General features: G+C 42.0%; 1 protein-coding gene across 7 annotated transcripts in view; it reads left to right on the top strand.

The window, feature by feature from the left end:
- Positions 1-18301, top strand: part of myt1la (myelin transcription factor 1-like, a) — a 73153-nt gene that overhangs the window by 19386 nt on the left and 35466 nt on the right. For 4 of the 7 annotated variants that reach the window (XM_044169047.1, XM_044169049.1, XM_044169046.1 and 1 more), the window contains exons 5-7: positions 2579-2641; positions 13253-13752; positions 16518-17154. In XM_044169047.1, the coding sequence (XP_044024982.1) occupies positions 2579-2641; positions 13253-13752; positions 16518-17154 (1200 nt within the window). The remainder of the gene's footprint in view (positions 1-2578; positions 2642-13252; positions 13753-16517; positions 17155-18301) is intronic. The other 3 variants (XM_044169051.1, XM_044169048.1, XM_044169052.1) reach the window with 1 other exon arrangement.

The following is an 18301-nucleotide window of genomic DNA, read 5'->3' as shown; positions in this document are numbered from 1 at the left end:
TCTACACATTGTGTTGAAGATGAGAGAAAAAAAGGTGGTGCCAAGAAGATACTGATTAAAAAGAAAAAACAACACCAAAGCAGGATGCAGCCAAGTGCTCTGTTGCCAGAACTAATGCAGTCTAATCCAACAGTCCTGCAACCTTGGTGACGGGTATAATGTTCAGTTATTGTTGAAACAGTTTTAGAGAGGTGTTGATTCAACTTTATGATCATTACTGTATGGAGGCTGCAGTTCGAGGTGCTGTTGAACTTATACTGACAGGTGTCTCTAGCATTTGGTCCACCCCATTTATATCAGTGAGGGGAGGTTAAATAACAGAAACACCTCTCTGTATAATACTTTGAGGGAACTGAGGACCAGACGAAGCTACTATATTATCATTAAGTTTAGTACGCTGCAAGCATGTTTGCCTAAACAAGTTAGTTTCATAATCGATCTGAAAAATCCTCTTCTTCACTTAAACAAATAAAATGTTCTGCAAATATGAGGTGAGACAATCGAAACTGTTTCTATAGTCTCTTGTCTGCGTTGAGTCAAGATGTTAACAGCAGTAATACAGATCTCTGCACTGAGACAAAAAAAACAAACAAAAAAAACGCATTCATGAAACTTCCTGAAAGAAAAACTCAGTTGCTTTGGAAACAAGTGGCAGTTTCTCACCACAGAGGAAAAATATTTTGTAGTAAGTAAGAAAAGGATTTTAAGACTCAACGCAACAGCTTGTGAAGGTTAAGGTTGCACTGATGCATTGTGGGAACTATATTTTGATTGTCTGACATTGTGAAGACTGTATACACACACACACACACACACACACAGAGCTGTGCTGGGATCAATAAGTCAACACCATCAGTCTCTGCTCCCACACAGATTGATGAGCTGCGTCACCTTGAACAAACCGCCTCCTCTGTTCCTCCACGCGTTCTACTTCTCATCATGTTTTTTCTCCCTCTCCTCTTCCTCCTGTTCTTGCCCCTCTTTCTACTATATTTTGGTCCTCTTCCACCTAATTTCCTCACCCTATTTCTTCTTCTCCTCCTTCTCTTCCTCTTTGCCCCCTGCTACCTATCTCCTCCTCTTCTTCCTCCTCCTTGTCTTCCTCTTCCTAAACCTCCTCCTATATTCCCTCTTTTTCCTCACCCTCTTCCTCACCTTCTTCCTCTTCCTCCTGTTTTTCTTCTTTTTCAATTCCCTCCGTGTCCTCCCCTTCATTCTCCTCCTCCTCTGCCTCTCTGTACTCGTGATGTCAAATCTTCACCTTTATCTTCGTGCAGCTCTCATTTTAGCCTGCAGTTACAGGGTGTATAGATCAGGTGATATTGGGTGGAGGGTGGGTGGAGCTCAGCAGTGTGGGTTCAGAGGTCGCGGGTGTGGAGCCCCTGAAGCCAAGCGGCGTGCGTTGGCTGGCGGTCTGCGTGTCTTCAGAGCAGCAGAGTGACTCAGAGCTCTGGAGAAATCTGCTGCAGACAGCAGCCACGATACAAAACAAACAAAAAACATCCAGACAGAAACACTTCAACCTGCTGCTGAAGGTGACACCAGCTGAATGAAATGTGCTGGTGCTCTCCAAATTAAGGCCAGATGAAAATAATGTTGAAAATTCATCCTTAACCTTCACTAGCATTTTCAAATTGTTGTTAACGTCATCTACTTCTCTCACATTTCTTAGCCCTGTGCTAATCTAAACCTTAGACTACAGAAAGCCCAGGCTAGTTTAACCTTGTTTCATACTTATATTTACTAACCCAAGGCTAACAGTTAGCCTGGGGTTACCCGACATTCAGACTGAAAACCACAGTGCAAGGGGCTGCGCAGGTGGTGGTGTTGATTCAGGTACCGATGAGATGATGACATACAATCCAGGAAGGCCAGTTTGAGTCATAGATCCATGATTTTGAAGGATTATCACAAACCCTAAACACTGCACAACGGTTTATAAACTTATGAGACAGGATTTTACACCTCTGGAAAGTTATCAAGGCTGCAATGTTTTATCCTCTGTATTGACGAAATACAGCATTCATGTTACAAAGTAATCGACAGAGAATGTACGCTTGCATGTATGTGACTGGCCAACGCTGTGTGTTAACGGATGAGGTTGTATTGCGTTGTTGAGCCAGGTTAAACTTTTTTAGCAGATGGCCCTGCTTTTTTTTTTTTTTTTGCCGAAACCCTCTGTGTTGGGGCTGAGTTGTTTCATGCAGCGCTGTTGTCTGACTAAACACAGCCTATAGGAATAGTCCACAGAAAATCTAGCAAGCAAGTTTGTATCTTGCTTGTTTGTGGAGGACAGTAGCTGAAGTCAACTTGGATTCATAGCAGTTACAATGGATTCCAATGGAGACCCAGAATCACAGTGAAAAACCACTCCTGCCATACAATCCAATTCTCCATCATTGATCTGTATGTTCAGTATGTTCCAAACAATCGTGACCTTACCAAGAAACCGCTAACTATGCTACTTCTGGAGAAACGAAAAACAAACTCCAGACATAATGACGGGTTCAGATGGATACAAGTCACACAACACTACTGTACTGTTTGTGTTCTGACCGTGTGTGTGTTTCCTCCTCAGCTGTCCCACCCCAGGCTGTGATGGCAGCGGTCACGTCAGCGGGAAGTACGCCAGACACCGCAGGTACGGACCGCTCGACATATTTTGTACATTAATAATGAAATATGGCCAGTGTCTCAGTTAGACAGTTCGAGTCAGTGATGTTTAGGTGTCGAAGGAACTCTGTAACTTTGGATGGAAGGGGAGACATAATTGTGTCACCTGATATTAAGGACTTTTGCTCTGGTGCTGTTTGGTCAATTTTCTATTAATACTGCTCTGTTTCTGGTTTTTGCTTTTTGTTTGAAGTGTGAGAAGCGTGGCTAAGGTCAAACTTTATGCTGTAAAATTAGATCGGGTTAAAAATGATGCATTACCCACTCAGCCCTGCCGACACTTTCTGTGGCATTTAGGGGCTGGTCAGATTCTCTACTGTACTGTAGGTCACTCATATTGTTGAACCAAAATGGAGGCATGTGGAGCGAAGAAACTAGCATCAGGAGTTATTTCTCACAGAAAGAAATTCTGAGATATGAGAATTGCATGTTGCTGCATTTCCTCAACTTGTTGAATTTCCCGGTGCAGTCCCTTTTGGCATTTCAAATATTTATGCTTCATTCAGTGAGATTTAATAGAGATAAAAATCTAAAAATGTTCCACCGACAAATAAGCCTGGATTAAATTTTCTTATTAGGGGGTTTGATTTTTCCGTTGTTTTTCAGTGGCAGCTGATCCTGCAGGCAGCGCCGTCGCTACCGTTGAGGACACCACAGTGGTGTTTTTTCTGGGAAGTTAGGTGTTTTAACAACCTGACAAGGAGTTTCGATTCAACAATAACCCACAAATTACATGAATAATTTAAAGGCTGATTCTGAGTATTTTTTTGACTCAATATATATGCATTTTTAAATGTAAAAAAGTAAATGAATGACTTAAAATGAAGGGGATTTATTAGTTCTTGGTCTAAAACAACATTCTAATAATATAGGGAGATAAAACTTATACAAAATATAACTCAACATTTAAATTAACAAAATAAATAAAATGTGGAAAAAATTTTAAAATAATCTGAAAACTGTACACAGTCTTTTCTTGGTGGATTGTAACAATATTAGTAAGGGGGTGAGGTTGGCTAGGGTCCTGTCTGCAGGCTTCAAACGTCTCACTCAGCAGCTCAGATACCGACTCGTACCAACAATAAATGAGCTCACGTCACGGTTTGAAACCTCTTGGACTGGCAGCGTTTGCAGGTCGCAGCCTCTAGCACAGTAAATCCACCGCTCTGTCACAGGGTCACAGATAGAAAAACCAATCAGGCAGAGTGTGGAGCTGTGAAGTCTTCAGGTCACGCCGACCGATGGCTGTCCGTCCTGCAGCTTGAGGGGTTGGACTGCTGGATAGTTTCTACCTCAGATCTCGGTTGCCTTTGGAAATGGTAAATTACCAACAAATGCAGGGGGCCGCTGCAAAATGCACAGCTGTCTACACGTCATTTCAGCTTGGATCCAGTGTTGAAATCTTAGTTTTACTCTGCAGGCAGAGTGAGCTCGTTGTACTTAAGCTGCAAAAATATCATCTTAACAAGTGAATTCATCAAGTACCACAATTAGTAAAAAACATGCCAATAGGATGTGATGATTTCATTTCCTTCTAATGCAAATGTGTTGATTCCATTTTTTTTTTGTGAAACAGTGTAGAGCACAAGTCCAGGTCGAAAAATCATACATTTTATAAAACAGGTGAAATATATATCAGTGTACTGTAGCTGCATCGAGTTAGAGGTGGACCACAGAGGTTTTCTCTCAAAGATAATATCATTTGAAGCCTGAATACGAGGCTGTGGAGGAAGAAATTGAAGTATCTTTCATTTAGGTAGGCATATTTAGTTAAAAAAAAAAAAATCTGATCTAACATCCATTATGAATTCAAAGCACTTGCTGAGATGTTTTGAGGTTATTTGGAGTATCTCTATGGTATTGTTATCCAGTATAGCGGCTGTTATGTGTGTGGGAGGCTGGCATATAGTTTTCACGGCTCAGGACAGCGGTGGTTTGTTGCCTGAGGTAACAGAGAGATAATGAGAAGGGCAGGATGGCGAATCGCTGGCAGAGCAGACTGATGGTGCTGCGAAGGGCACAGAGACACTTAGGAAAACTCAGCGTCAGGTGTCCAAAATAAGAGCACTAATATTAATAAAAAACATACCTTTTTATAAATACTCTGATGACAGTTTCTGAAGGATTTTTGCATTTGTCCAAAACAGAGGAAGCTGAAGTTTATTAGCTTTGTGACAGTGTCCAGTTTTATTTAATCTCCTCTGTCGGAGCATAAACTGCTTCACAACAGTTTTTTGTTTACAGCGAGACAGGAGTCATAAATAAACTGTGTGAATTTATTATTGTCCCATTAACAATCAAGCGTGCATCAGAAAGCTTTTTTACCTCTTTAATATTTCTTTACTGAATGAAATTATGTAGGCTACAATCCTTAGAAAAAATTGCCAGTCAGAGTAAACAGCACAATACAAAGACAATAGAAAGTAGAATAGTGTGTTAGCAGTTAGCTGGCCAGATACAGTAGTTCACCAACTAGTCAGTAGTCCCTATATCACCAAGCTCCTAGAGCCAAATACTTTACAAGGTCATGCGAATGACTTTGGCTTTGCTTTCTGGTGTGACCAGGTCTTTAATCTTTCTGGCAGCGTCTGCTGAATGCAGTTTTATGAATGTGAAAGCAGTGTGTGTGCTTGGTGGAACCAAAACCCAGAACCTAAGTTCTGGAAAGCCAAATCCCCAATGCCCGAAAACACAAAAGAAATCCAGATTGCAAATCCATCCAAAACCTAAAGCTTATCTTAGAGAGTTGGGTTATACCTTTCATTCTTATTCATAGTTATGGATCATTTTCACAATCCTAAAAACACAACAAACAACAAAAACAAATGTACAGAAACTGGCGATTGTAAAGCTTTACAGAGTGACAGAGTGACTCAGTCATGTCAACGTGCAAACTGTTCTTTCTTATGAGAAAACAATCTGACTGCAAGGTCCATTCTGGAGCTCTCGATCACATCACATGATCTTCATTAGCAGATGGAGTTGCCCAGTTGTCATAGAATTGCAGATGTTCAAATTTCTTTCTGAGCACTTTAAGGACTCCATGTTGAAGAAGCTGAGGCTCAAAGTTCTTTCTTGACATTGGAAACAGCATAACAATCTCACTTCTTCTGTCATCTCTGATAAATAGTCACGCTGACAAATTGTGACAAAGTGAGAAAAGTGACAGAGAAGGAAAAGACAGACGTAGAGCCAGACAGAGACTCAGAGAAAAAAGAGAGAGAAGTAGGTCGTCTGATGGTTCCCTCTCTGGAGATACGACGGCTGAATCACTTAATCAGTTAATCATCAGCTGATCACAGGAGTGTACAGTATACACAAACGTCTGATTTTACAAAGACACAGCAGAGAGGGAGAATACTGCGTCTGCAAAATCATTCAGTACCTTGTTTTCTGCCTGTTTTCTTTTTATACCTTCTATACAGGTTGGGAAGTTTCCTCCGACTCCAAACACTGATCAACCATATCTAGCTTGCTTTATTTGACATAAGCGTCTTCCCCAGAGTCAGATAAGAAGATGGATATCAGTTTCATCTCAGTGTGTGCAGTACAGAAATAGGTCCAGGATGTGTTTAGTCTAGTTTAGCACACAGACTGGAAGTAGTGGGGAATGGCTAGCCTAGCTCAAATATGAAGAAATATTAAAATAAAAGTAACCACCTGTGTCTAGGCAAATGGAATGAACTGCGTGAATGTTGAGCCAGGTTAAACCAGGCCTTTTTTGGGGGCCATTTGGGGGTATTGCAACAAGCTGTAAACACAATATTAAATATTAACATCTTATAAAGTTGTGGAAAACATTTTTCTTTTTACACATCCAGCAGAAACAGGATAATATTAGCATTCATTTGGAGTTGTGTGTCCGACCACCTCGCGAATATAAGTCCAATATTCACTCTCTTTTGAGCTCTGGTCTGCAGCCTGTTGCACCAGCTGTGTGTAAGTTCAAACTTAGCCTATTTATAACGTAAATTATTACAAAGTGTTGATCTCCACCAACTCCTAAGAAAAACATCCGGCCCTTTAGCTGCTAAATACTCCACTTTCTTCACCAGCTAGTCTCTAAGTTTGTCTTTCTGCAGTTTGGTGCTGGGCAGGTAGTGTACAGTGGGTTAATTAGAGGTTTTTCACACAAAACAGCTGCCTGCTGCTGCTGGATATGGGAGTGGTGAGACTAAACGAAAACAGTACAGTTGTGAGCCGTAAGACCAAAACAATGATCTGAAAGATGCTCAAATGCTCCGTAGAGCTGAGCGGAAGTTGAGTGATAATTCGATGGATTTGTCACTACAAGAGACCCCTTTCCCATTACACATACAGTAATCATCTGACCCACTGTTCATATAAAAATATTGATTAGTGCAGGATTTCATTCCTGGTTGATTTATACAATTAGTATGTAGTATAGCATTGGAACACAGCATGTGATATTATGCCGTAATGCATAAGCATGCAGTTTGAATCCTATTCGTGAAATTTGTACTCTGCCGGTTCTTTTCATGGGATTTGTTGACAATAAGAAAATTACAGAATATCGCCTTTATCACAAATTATCCTTTAACTTAATCTTATTCCTAATACCCAACCCAACCCTGAGAGCCAGGCACAACATTTCTCCACATCACCCTGCCGAGATCTATAACTTCTTGAAGCAGAGACACAGTTAGCACTGTTTATATTGAATGAGTTTGGGGGGGTAGTCAGGTTCAAAGACACTGCCTCTCCCTCTCTCCCCCCATTTCTTCTTTCCTTCCCTGCCTTTCTTTGTCTCTCTCTCTCTCTCTCACTTTATCCCCCCCCCTCTCTGGAGGATGTCACCATGGCGACAGCACCGTGCGGATGCTGCAGTATGAGGACCAGGAGGAATGCAGCCTGTCTCTCATGGCAACCGCTAGTATAGGATGTGAACATTGTGTCGCCCACATTTCCCCCTCCCCCCTCGTCTCACTGCCACCACCCAATCTCTTATATATTCCCCGCCAACTCCCCCCCTCTGCTGGTGCCAAAGCGTTGCCACGGCGATGAGTGCTGGCATGTGGCGTTGCCAGTGGCAATGATCCCACCTAACCACACATACCTAGACTTAATTATCACATTGCAGCTGATATTTCTGTCGCCTGTATCACTCTCTTCATTGACACCAAGTACTAACATTTAAAAAAAAATGTGATAATATTAAAATCACCAGTGGTGGAATGTAACTAAGTACATTTACACAAGTAGAAATATGAGGTACTTTACTTCTTTCTTTTCTTTTCATGCCACTTTCTATTTCTACTTCACTACAAATATTGTACTTTTTACTTCACTACATTTATCTGACAGCTTTAGTTACTTTACAAATTAAGATTGCTACACACAAAACATATGAAGAGTTTATATCAGTACAGCTGAAGCGATTAGTCGATTGACAGAAAATTAACTGATAATCTTTGAAGTCATTTTTCATGTAAAGCTTTGGGCTCTGGGTCATTGTGATGCCATTTCTCATTATTTTCAGACGTTTTACAAACCAAGCAATCAATCAATTACTGGGGAAAATAATCAGCAGATCAGTCCAGAATGAAAAGAATCATTAGTTGCAGTCCGATACAAAACACTTCAAAATGAGCTCCACCTCAACCAGCTGCAGCAGCAACATCCTGCTTTTACATTAATGCATGAGGAATAATAATCTGATGATATAATATATAACAGTATAACAGAGGACATTTACTGCTTTGAATACTTTTACTTTTAATACGTACATTGTACAATAAGTACATTTTACTGATTATACTTACATACTGTTGGTCAAGTAACATTTTTAATGCAGGACTTCTGTGTTTTATTTGTGCTTTTACTAAAGTAAAGGATCTGAATACTTCCTCCACCAACTCTTTAAGCAACTTTAACCATCTAAATAAAAAAATGACAGATCAAACCCAGCAGTGATTCAGCCTATATTCATTAATGAAGAACTGGATAGTTTATTAGATATCAGTAAACACAATTTTAATTTACGTCTTAAGATTATACCACAGTCGCAGAAAATACTTGTTTCTGATTGGCTGACAGGGGGTGGCCTCAAGCACAGTTCTGGTCTAAATAAGTGCTCAAGGTATGTTGAACTGCAGGTAATCGCAGCAACAGTTCTGATGCTTCAGGCTCAAGTGACTGGTGAAACTGTGGATTTAAACACAGCTTCTCTCTGTTGCTTTGGTAGGTTGACATGGTATAGGAGACAATAATGGACTCTAGGTGTCCTCATAGAGACAATAATGCACTCTCAGGTGGCCAGGTAGAAACACTAGTGCATCCCAGGTGTCCCCAAAGAGACAATAAGGGACTCCAGGTGTCCACATAGAGGCAATATTGGACTCCATGTGTCCTTTTTAGAGACAGTAATGGACTCCAGATGTTCAGGTAGGGACACTAATAGACTCTGGATGTCCTCATAGAGACAGAAATGTACTACAGGTGTCCTTGTAGAGACAATACTGCACTCAGGTGTCCTCAAATTGACAATAGTGGACTTTTGAGGTGTCCACACTCTCACACTCTCTTGTCAGGCTCTCGGAAGCGGTTATTTTCTTTGGCTGTTTCAGACAGTTTTTTGAGCTCCTCACTTTTAGAGCTGGCTAACTCTAAAATACACACTATAAAGAGGCTTGAAGTAATTCACTAGCCTAGCAACATTAAGGCTGCAAACAACCCATAATGCACCATTCTCTGCAGAAGCTGGTGTTCTGGTAACTGTCATTCAAAAAAAATATCTGATGTTGGGAGTGCATAAATGTGTAGTCCTCAAATATAATACACTTTCGCAAACGTAAGTTTCAGAAAAATATTTATATATTTGGGCCAATATCCTGCTTGTGTTTAATCTGATCCTCATTAGAATCAGTTAAGGTCAAGGTCTTCATTATAGACAACCAATAAGTTATCGATCAATTCAACACACAGTATGTAATCATCATCTCAGTGCATCATATCAGACTGCAGCAGATCAGTTTAGCAAGAAGAGAAAAATATGATGTGTGAACCCCCCCCCCTCTCTCTCTCCCTCCACATAATTACCATGCGTAGTCTCTCGCCCTTGTCTGCAGCATTCCCTCGTTTCTGATCTGCTTTAATTACCACCGGAATTTTAATTGGCGGGAGACAGCAAGGTGGCTGAGGTCACACACACACACACACACGCACACACACACACGCACACACACACCCACCCACACACACACACACACACACACACACACAAGCTGGCAGCCTGACAGCAAGGTAAAAGATGGAGAGATCATTTGAGCAGAGGTGTGTGTGTGTGTGTATGTGTGTGTTATCTGGTAGGAATATATTCTGCAGTGTTATATGATGAATAAAATGGAGAGCTTCTCTTCTCTCTGTCTCTAATCTATTTCAAATGCTAATTAGCCCGTACATACAGCCGGTGTCTCGTCATAGTTGGGGTGTGGTCAGCGCGGAGTTGGCGAGGATGAAAACAGTCCGTTACCCCAACCTGGAAATGCTGGGAAAGTGCGGTTTTTAAACTCACGTGCTAATGTCAACAAGGTGTCATGTCTTATATAGAGTCCTTGCTGTCACTACAATAAAAAATTAAACAGAATCGCATCAGATTTTTGTCCATATCTCATAAAAGACTGGACGAATGATCCAACTAAATGGCCCGAAGTGTCATTCCCTTCGGATTCAACCAGATATCTTCGGTTATCTGGTTGAATCTCCTGGCAAGTGACACTATTACATTTACTATAGATATGATTAATTAAATTTACCATAATATCAGTATCATTACTAGCACATTTTAGTGAATTCCATGCACAGTTTCGAGGCAGTAGCAGCGCTAACGTTGGCTGTCGTAAAACGTGTTGTGAGGAAAGCAACTCAGTTTGCAAAGTTTAGGCTAAACATGGTATGTAGTTAACTTAACTTAGAAAGATTAATCCAACATTCATGGCACTCACTGCTGAAACAATCTACCACTGTTTGGGTGAAGCAAACTTAACGTTAACGTTACCTGTAATGAGGTGCCGACTACACACATTAACATGTTTTGATGTCAGATTCCATAAGTGACCGAACTCATCCTGCAGCCGAATGGAGACACAGTGTTCTCCTCTGTGTCTTGATTCGATAAAATATAAAACTTCAACTCTGGATTTTTATTTTAAAGTTTATTTGGTGTGCAGAAAGCCACACAGCAACTCTTCGGCATGGTAGCAAATGCTTTGTTTTCCCCCTCGGCATAAACGGATGTGATGTTTTGTGGGTGTTCCCATAAATAGCGACTGTATCTATATTAGCACGGTAACACGCTAAAGTAAGGTGAATATGGTAAACATTATACCTGCTAAACATCAGCATGTTAGCTGTCACTGTGAACAGATTAGCATGCTGATGTTAGCACCAGTGATTACTGCATAGCCTGTTTAGTTATTGACCTTTCCTGTAATTGTTTTGTTTTGCTGCCTGTTGAAAATGCTAAGTTTATTAATGTTATGAAAGAGATAACAATGCTTGAATATATTTTGTGGTATTTGCTTGTTGTGGTGGTTGCTGCTTGTACGTCTCACCCGAGCTCTACCCCACTTTCACCAAACTGGAACTTTCTGGCTCCAGTAAATGTGAAAATATAAAAAGAGCTAGTGGCACTTCACTGCCTTCAGTATGGTTCAGTTTATCTCTGAAATTCTCTAGAAGAAGAAAGTCATTGTTAAGTGGTTAAAATGGTTCTTGTTTTGCAGGTTTGTCAGACAAACACAGCGGTTTCAGTGAGAAAAGCAGCGTCACCTCCTCCAACTCGCCCTCCAAACACAAAATAAGCTCTTTCATATGGAAATGCACTAATTGATTTCCTAAAATCCACATTAAAGCCATGTATAATTGTGCTTGCTGTTTTGGAGCAATTAAAGCAGAATTTTCCCAACAGTTAATGACTATAATGGGATTTGCGTAATTGAGGCCCCGGTTGAATAAGCTTTGGTTTTTTTAGAGGGTGGTTCTCCTCCTCCGCGAGGGCGAGTGGAAATCCACTGCAGTGTCTTAACACATGGACCACAGCAGAGGGAGTAACAGCACTGTCACCTTTCCATATAAAGCCATTCTTTCTGATGACCCTCCTGTTTGCCTTTTTTGACAGTTCTCTGCAGAAAGACATCTCTCAACACTACAGAATGCATATGTAGCAAAACATCAGATCTGAGTAAAATCTATGGAAAGCTGTAGAGGCCGTTGGTACTTATTTTTCTGTTTTTTATATAAATATATATTTTTTTAGATCATTAAATCAGCTTTGTTTTTTACTTGTGAACATTGGAATTATGGTGCAGTTGCGACAGAACAAGCTTTATGTTCTCATTAAATAAGTATTTAGAGATCACAAAATGTTTCTTAAATGTTGGAATCACAAACAATTCAAGTGTTTTGTAAACTGTGTTGTTTATTTCTGTCATTTCATAAATCATGCATTTCCTTCCACATATAATGTAATTTTTTTTAAATTCACTGACTGCAACAATATGCATACAAGGTGAAATTTTGCTTTGCTCAAAAGCGGTATGTATTTCATTTGCGAAACAGGTGAACTGTTTCAGCCAATCACAACAAGCGATGATTACAACATGATTAAAAAACTTGAAAAGCTGATGATTCTAAATAACCTTTTGACAATGGATCTGGGCGGGTCTATCCACTGTCCACTGGCAAACGGAAATCAGAAGTCTAAAATCAGAGTGGCTTTTCTCAAATGCGGGCTTGCATCTCAAGACATATTCAAAGTGTGACGCCGTCGTGGTTATGGTGCAAAAGTAACACATCCTCACGACAGAATAGGTCGATCCTGTGTTTGTTTGAGCCAATCACCTCCCAATGCGGACTTTACACTCTCTTTACTTTTTACACTACATCACCTGACTTTGTCCTTTGCTCCCGTCATAATTACCATGGCCACTAGAGATAGCGGCCTAACAATAAATGTAAATACGGGTCGTAATAAGTTGCTTTCACAATCGACCTATACGGCCGTGTTTCTGGTGAGGACAGGCTGTGCAAAAGAAATACTTTTAATGTAACAATTTTGGCAGCAAATCTTTCTCATTAAAGCCATTTATTTGTGATGCACACTAGATAAAAGGACCATTAGACTTCAGGCGATCCCAACTAACATTTACTATTAAATAATTAACATTAAATTGTTGCGATTGCCTCCTGTAGCTACATGCGTTGAGCTCCATCAAGCAGTTGTGATCTTTTGTCTATTGTTATTGTATATTAACTACTTAAACGCTCTGAAGGGCAAAAAATAATGTATGACCAAGCTAGTCAACCAAGCTGGGATGTTTCCGGCACACTCGGCTGTGTTCTCTGTAGGATCAAATGTGAGCCGGCTCTGGCCCACATGTCTCTGCCAGATTTGGCGCGGTTTTCAGACTTATTTGACCTGAGAATCAGCTCCAGTTAGCAGCAGAAGGGGAAGCTTTGGGCCAGTGAAGTTGAAGATAAAATTGCTCAAAAGATCAAATAGTAAATAAGAGAACAAAGATGGCTACTGATCATGTATGTGCCCTCTGTCTCGCCTTAGTGTCTACGGCTGCCCGCTGGCCAAGAAGAGGAAGGCTCTGGAAAAACAGCCACTGGAGCCAGCTGCCAAGAGGAGGCCCTTCCTCACCTCCTGCCCGGTGGAGGAGGAGGAGGACGCCAGCGCCTACACCAGCTACGAGAATGAAGCCATCGAGGTGGTGGAGGAGGGGAAAGAGCAGGGGGAGGTAGTGGAGGAGGACGAGGAGGAAGAGGAGGGGGAGAGAGAAGGAGATGAAGACGGTGATGTGGAGGACGAGTTCTCAGAGGACAACGAGGACCAGGGAGAGGAGGAGGAGGAAGAGGAGGAGGAAGAAGAGGAGGAGGTAGAGGTGGAGAGAGCGGATATGGCAATGGGAGGAGAGCGGGCGGAGGAGGAGGAGGGGATGTACGAGGACGAGGAAGAAGTGGAGGATGGTGATGATGAGGAGGAGCAGGAGGATGAGGGAGAGGAAGACGAGCAAGAGGAGGAGGAGGAAGAGGAGGAGCAGAATCGTCAGCAGGGTGAGTTTGCTGATTGTCCATTTGGCTGTTCCTGCTTATTTCCTGCATTTTCTTAGTGTTTTCCATATGGTTGTTTGTCAAGTGCCTTCCAAAATGACCCGTATGATAAAATTCATGTAAGCATTTTCTGATCTGCCCCCTCTATGGTGAAGGCTTGGTTGCATTTAAACCAGTGGTTCCCAAAGTCTTTTAAACCACGGAGCCCTACATGTGCAAAAGTGACCGTTGTCTTGTTTTGTAGACACATTTTTGATGAACAACCGCGGTCAGCGCTAACCTCTGTGACAAATAAATTGCGTTTCCCGTGACTGCTTCACAATAAAAGCCCACCCTTGTTTCACTTAAATGTTAAATGCTGATATAAAATTAAAAACAGTAACGCTGGATTACATGCAGGCCTTGTTTCCTGTGAATTCCTTGTTTGTAGGTAGGCAATTTCAATTTAGCATGGGCAATGGCAGACTCTGCCACTAACAATAAAAAGTAATATATAAAGAGGTAATTACAGAATGTAAATACATTTAATAGCTTTTGCTGAAAAAGTGAAGACCATAAATCAAAAATGAGGTTTGATTTTTTGAAAAGGATTATAACTTTAATATGGTGATTTTGATATTTATTAGTTATTTCTTCCATTTTTACATAAAAATACATAAAAATGTAGTTAATGTCAGAATCAGAAATACTCTATTGATCCCAGAGGGGAAACTCTTTTTAATGTAAATGTTGCCTTATCTGTTGATGTGATGCAACGTTATTAAAAATGTACATTAAAATGGAAATAAATCACCCTGGAGTGTCTTGTGGACAGGCCAAGGGTCCCGCGGCACCCACTTTGGGAACCACTGATTTAGACAACAAAAACTACTTGGTTAAGGAAATATTGTGACACCAAAGCTGACTGTTGGTAGGAGAAGGGATGTTTCCGCTGTCTCCAGTGTCAGCGTCAGACACTTTTCTTCCCCTAGAGGTTTTGATGTGCTACAATGTCAAAACTTCCTCCTTTGCTTCTGAGGGACAGCGTTGCCAGGTGCCAAAAAAATTACTCAAATAAAGACTCCAGAATTATTGTATTTCAGGGCAAACTATCGTACAATTAGATCCAGACTACAGCACACCCAGAACTAAGTTTGCAAAGTATATGAATTTGTGCCAAAGGTCTTTGCCGCGGTGGGCACGTTGGCGCAGTGGTTTGCATCACAGAAAGAAGGTTCTGGGTTTGAACATGCCGGCCGGCTGGGAGTTTGCATGTTCTCCCTGTGCCTGCATAGGTTTCCTCCGGGTGCTGCAGTTTCCTCTCACAATTCAAAGGCATTCAGCTGAGGTTATATAATAGGCTCCAACAACAAACTTGAGGATAACCATATCAAATGAAACGGTTTGACACTAAAACCACACCAAATGAAAGTTGTGAAATACAGTCACGAAGAGTATTCAATAGGCTTTGAATGGTAACACTGGCTGTCTCACGAGATATCAGCAGAGACGTGATTGCATCATTTATGACAGATCCATGGTCAGTTGTCTGTAATACATTATTGACACAGTTAAACAAATCAGGCTTGTTCCAAATCAGCTCCATGCCATGTCATTATAAAGGAAAAAAATGACACGCCAAAATGATTGATCATTTAAGGGATTTACATTGAAAAGGGCTAAAAGTGACCTCATCTGACCACGTGAATAGTGACATCATTATTCAGGAGGTCACTCAGGAAAACGTTAAGGTAGGTCATAGGTCAAGTTTTAGCAAACGCCTGATGATGTTGATTTGTCTCTGAGTCTTGTGTGCCGCTCGATCTGCAAGGGTCCCACGATGTCTGAACAGTCAACAACAGAACTTTTCCATTAGGTAGACATATGTATGGAAGCCAAAAAGCTATTACTTTAACAGATAGATGAACCCAGCAATGTTACAGATTCCATCTCTGAAAGGGGCTCATGTTCAGATCCTGTTCCGGGTCAAACTGGTATCCTGTCTTGGTTTGCATTGCATTTCGGGTCTGCAGTGGGAGAGAAGAAAGTAATGAGAGCGGCTGAGCCGAATCTCTGGTAGACCAGATGCTCTGCGCCCGCCTGCCCGCCACGTTTCCCTCGACCCCCCCAACACCCCTGTGTCCTCAATCGCTTCTGACAGCGCTTCACGAATAATCGGGAGAAGAGCTCTGCTGAGTTATTAACATCCCACCCTCCCCTCCCCGTTTGCCTCCTCGTCTCGGCGGACGCGTCACATGCTCTGCCTCGGCTTCTCCTCCTGAGAATATTTATGGCTCCCGAATCGGAGCACCTCACACGCCTCCCTTTTCATTTTCTCTGCTCTCATTCGCCGTCTCTGTCCCCAAAATCAACAGTGAGGCTTAGCTGGGAGAGCAGTGCTGCTCTGCACAGCTCTAGGTTGTATGTTTTCTGTGAGTAAACAGTGGATCATAATTGGGAGAGATGCAGCTAATGTATTCAGGAATATATGAGAAGAAACTGGGTTCATCAGCATTGCTGAGTTTATTAGCGGCTGTAAGAGCTTCATTTCCTTTTCATCTGCAGGATTTTTATTCTATAAATGAGCAGATAGTTATATTATCTACAAAATGAATCAATTTCCTCTTTTATTTTTGACCAATTTCCTACTGTTTATGTTGTTTACAGTGCAAAATACTGAGCAAAACTATGCTGATTGGTAAAAACTGGCTATGATGCGAGATGGGTTTTGTGTTTAGATACCCAAACACTGTGAAGCCTGAGAGGTCTGTTTTTTTCTTTCCTGACAGTAGAGAACCACTACAAACCCAGTGGACAATCAAAGCTCTTTCCAATTCAGAAGGACGACAACAACAACAACAACAGCTGCACCATCAGTGCTGGTAACGGCACCGGAGAGGAGTACGAGAACTACGACGAGCTGGTCGCTAAGTCGCTGCTCAACCTGGGCAAGATCGCAGAAGACGCTGCCTACCAGGCCATGACCGAGTCTGAGATGAACAGCAACTCTTCCAACAGCGCCGGGGAAGATGAAGACGATGAGGAGGATGACCGCAGCGATCAGGGCGACCGGAAGGGTGAACTGAGCGTGGACCTGGACAGCGATGTAGTCAGGGAGACAGTAGATTCCCTGAAGCTGCTGGCGCAGGGCCACGGTGCCATGCTGCCCGAGGACGGCTACCCAGAAGGTGCCATGGTGGACGATGGCGGCCATGCTAACGGGCGGCCCGGCGTGGGGGTTAGGGTTCAGGCGGACGAGAGCGAGGAGGAGGTGTGTCTCAGCAGTCTGGAGTGTCTGAGGAACCAATGCTTCGATCTGGCTCGGAAACTGAGCGAGACACAGACGTCTGATCGCCCCGCCCTCCACGTCCTCCACCACCAACTCCAAATCCCAACAGACCAGCAGGTGGTGCATCACCTGAACAGGTACATAATCTCTCTTTTGATCATGTTTTTGTTTATTCCACATATTCACATTTTCATCCACCTTTGTGTCATATTAAAGGTTCTGCAGGTAGATGTGGCACATGAGCATACATACCATTGGCATTTCTGCTGTGACTCAATGGGTCTGATTTGAAAGGAAATCTGGGTTGTTTTATGTCACAAAACAGTTAGTGGGCGTTGTTCCTCCAGAGCAGTGAGGCGCGTCTCCTCAGGGGGGTGCGAAGGAGAGACATGAGGCTAAGCTACTGTGTGAGCTGAAAGGGACATAACAGTGCTTTAAAAACAACAGGTTGTTAGTTATTGTAGTTTGGCTCTCTGATTTGGCCCCCGTATCCACACGGTCAACAGCTGCGACACACAGCTCATGTAGGCAATTAAAATACTTTAAAACCTTTAGGGCTGGGACGCCCCAGTAGTTCACCTGGTAGAGCGTGCATGCCCCATGTACAAGGCTGAGTCCTTACCGCAGCAGCCCGGGCTCGACTCCAACCCATGGCCCTTTGCTGCATGTCACCCCCCTCCCCCTCTCCTACATTTCCTGTATCTCTTCAGCTATCCCTATCAAATAAAGGCAAAAAAGCCCATAAAAAATAAGCTTAAAAAACACTTTAGTGCCTGATAGCAGCAAGTTGAGTCAAACAACGTACTCCTCCTCGAAGTAAAATAAACAGTCGCGAATAAACATCCATAAATCCTTATAATTCCAGAACTTTTCTTCAGTATCAAAGTAATCCAGTGATAGTTGTCTGTACATCCATGCATATATTGCAAACGGGAACTGTGAATAAATGGTACCAATTTGCCAAAATGTAAACAAAACCCCACAGCTAACTCACTGACTCCATGGCAACATTATACTTCCTATTTACATCCCCCAAATTATTATAGTTCCAAATATTAGAGCATGATTGGGGGGCGCAGTTGTCTCGATTCTGTCTGAGGGGGGCCCCACAGTGCCAGACTTTGAAAACCCCTGTTCCAGAGTAAAAACCGTCAAAAAAGCCAGGGATCAGCAGTTAGGTTTAACAATGGGCCAGTTTTTCAGCAGTGTTGATTGGGGTTTGTGGAAACGCAGGCCTATATGTTTTCAATACATTTTGTTTATTTCATTTAATTAATATAAACA

Source organism: Siniperca chuatsi, linkage group LG16, assembly GCF_020085105.1.
Source record: "Siniperca chuatsi isolate FFG_IHB_CAS linkage group LG16, ASM2008510v1, whole genome shotgun sequence".
Taxonomy (NCBI): domain Eukaryota; kingdom Metazoa; phylum Chordata; class Actinopteri; order Centrarchiformes; family Sinipercidae; genus Siniperca; species Siniperca chuatsi.
Note: the sequence above shows the minus strand (reverse complement) of the source record. Positions and strands in the feature narration are given on the sequence as shown.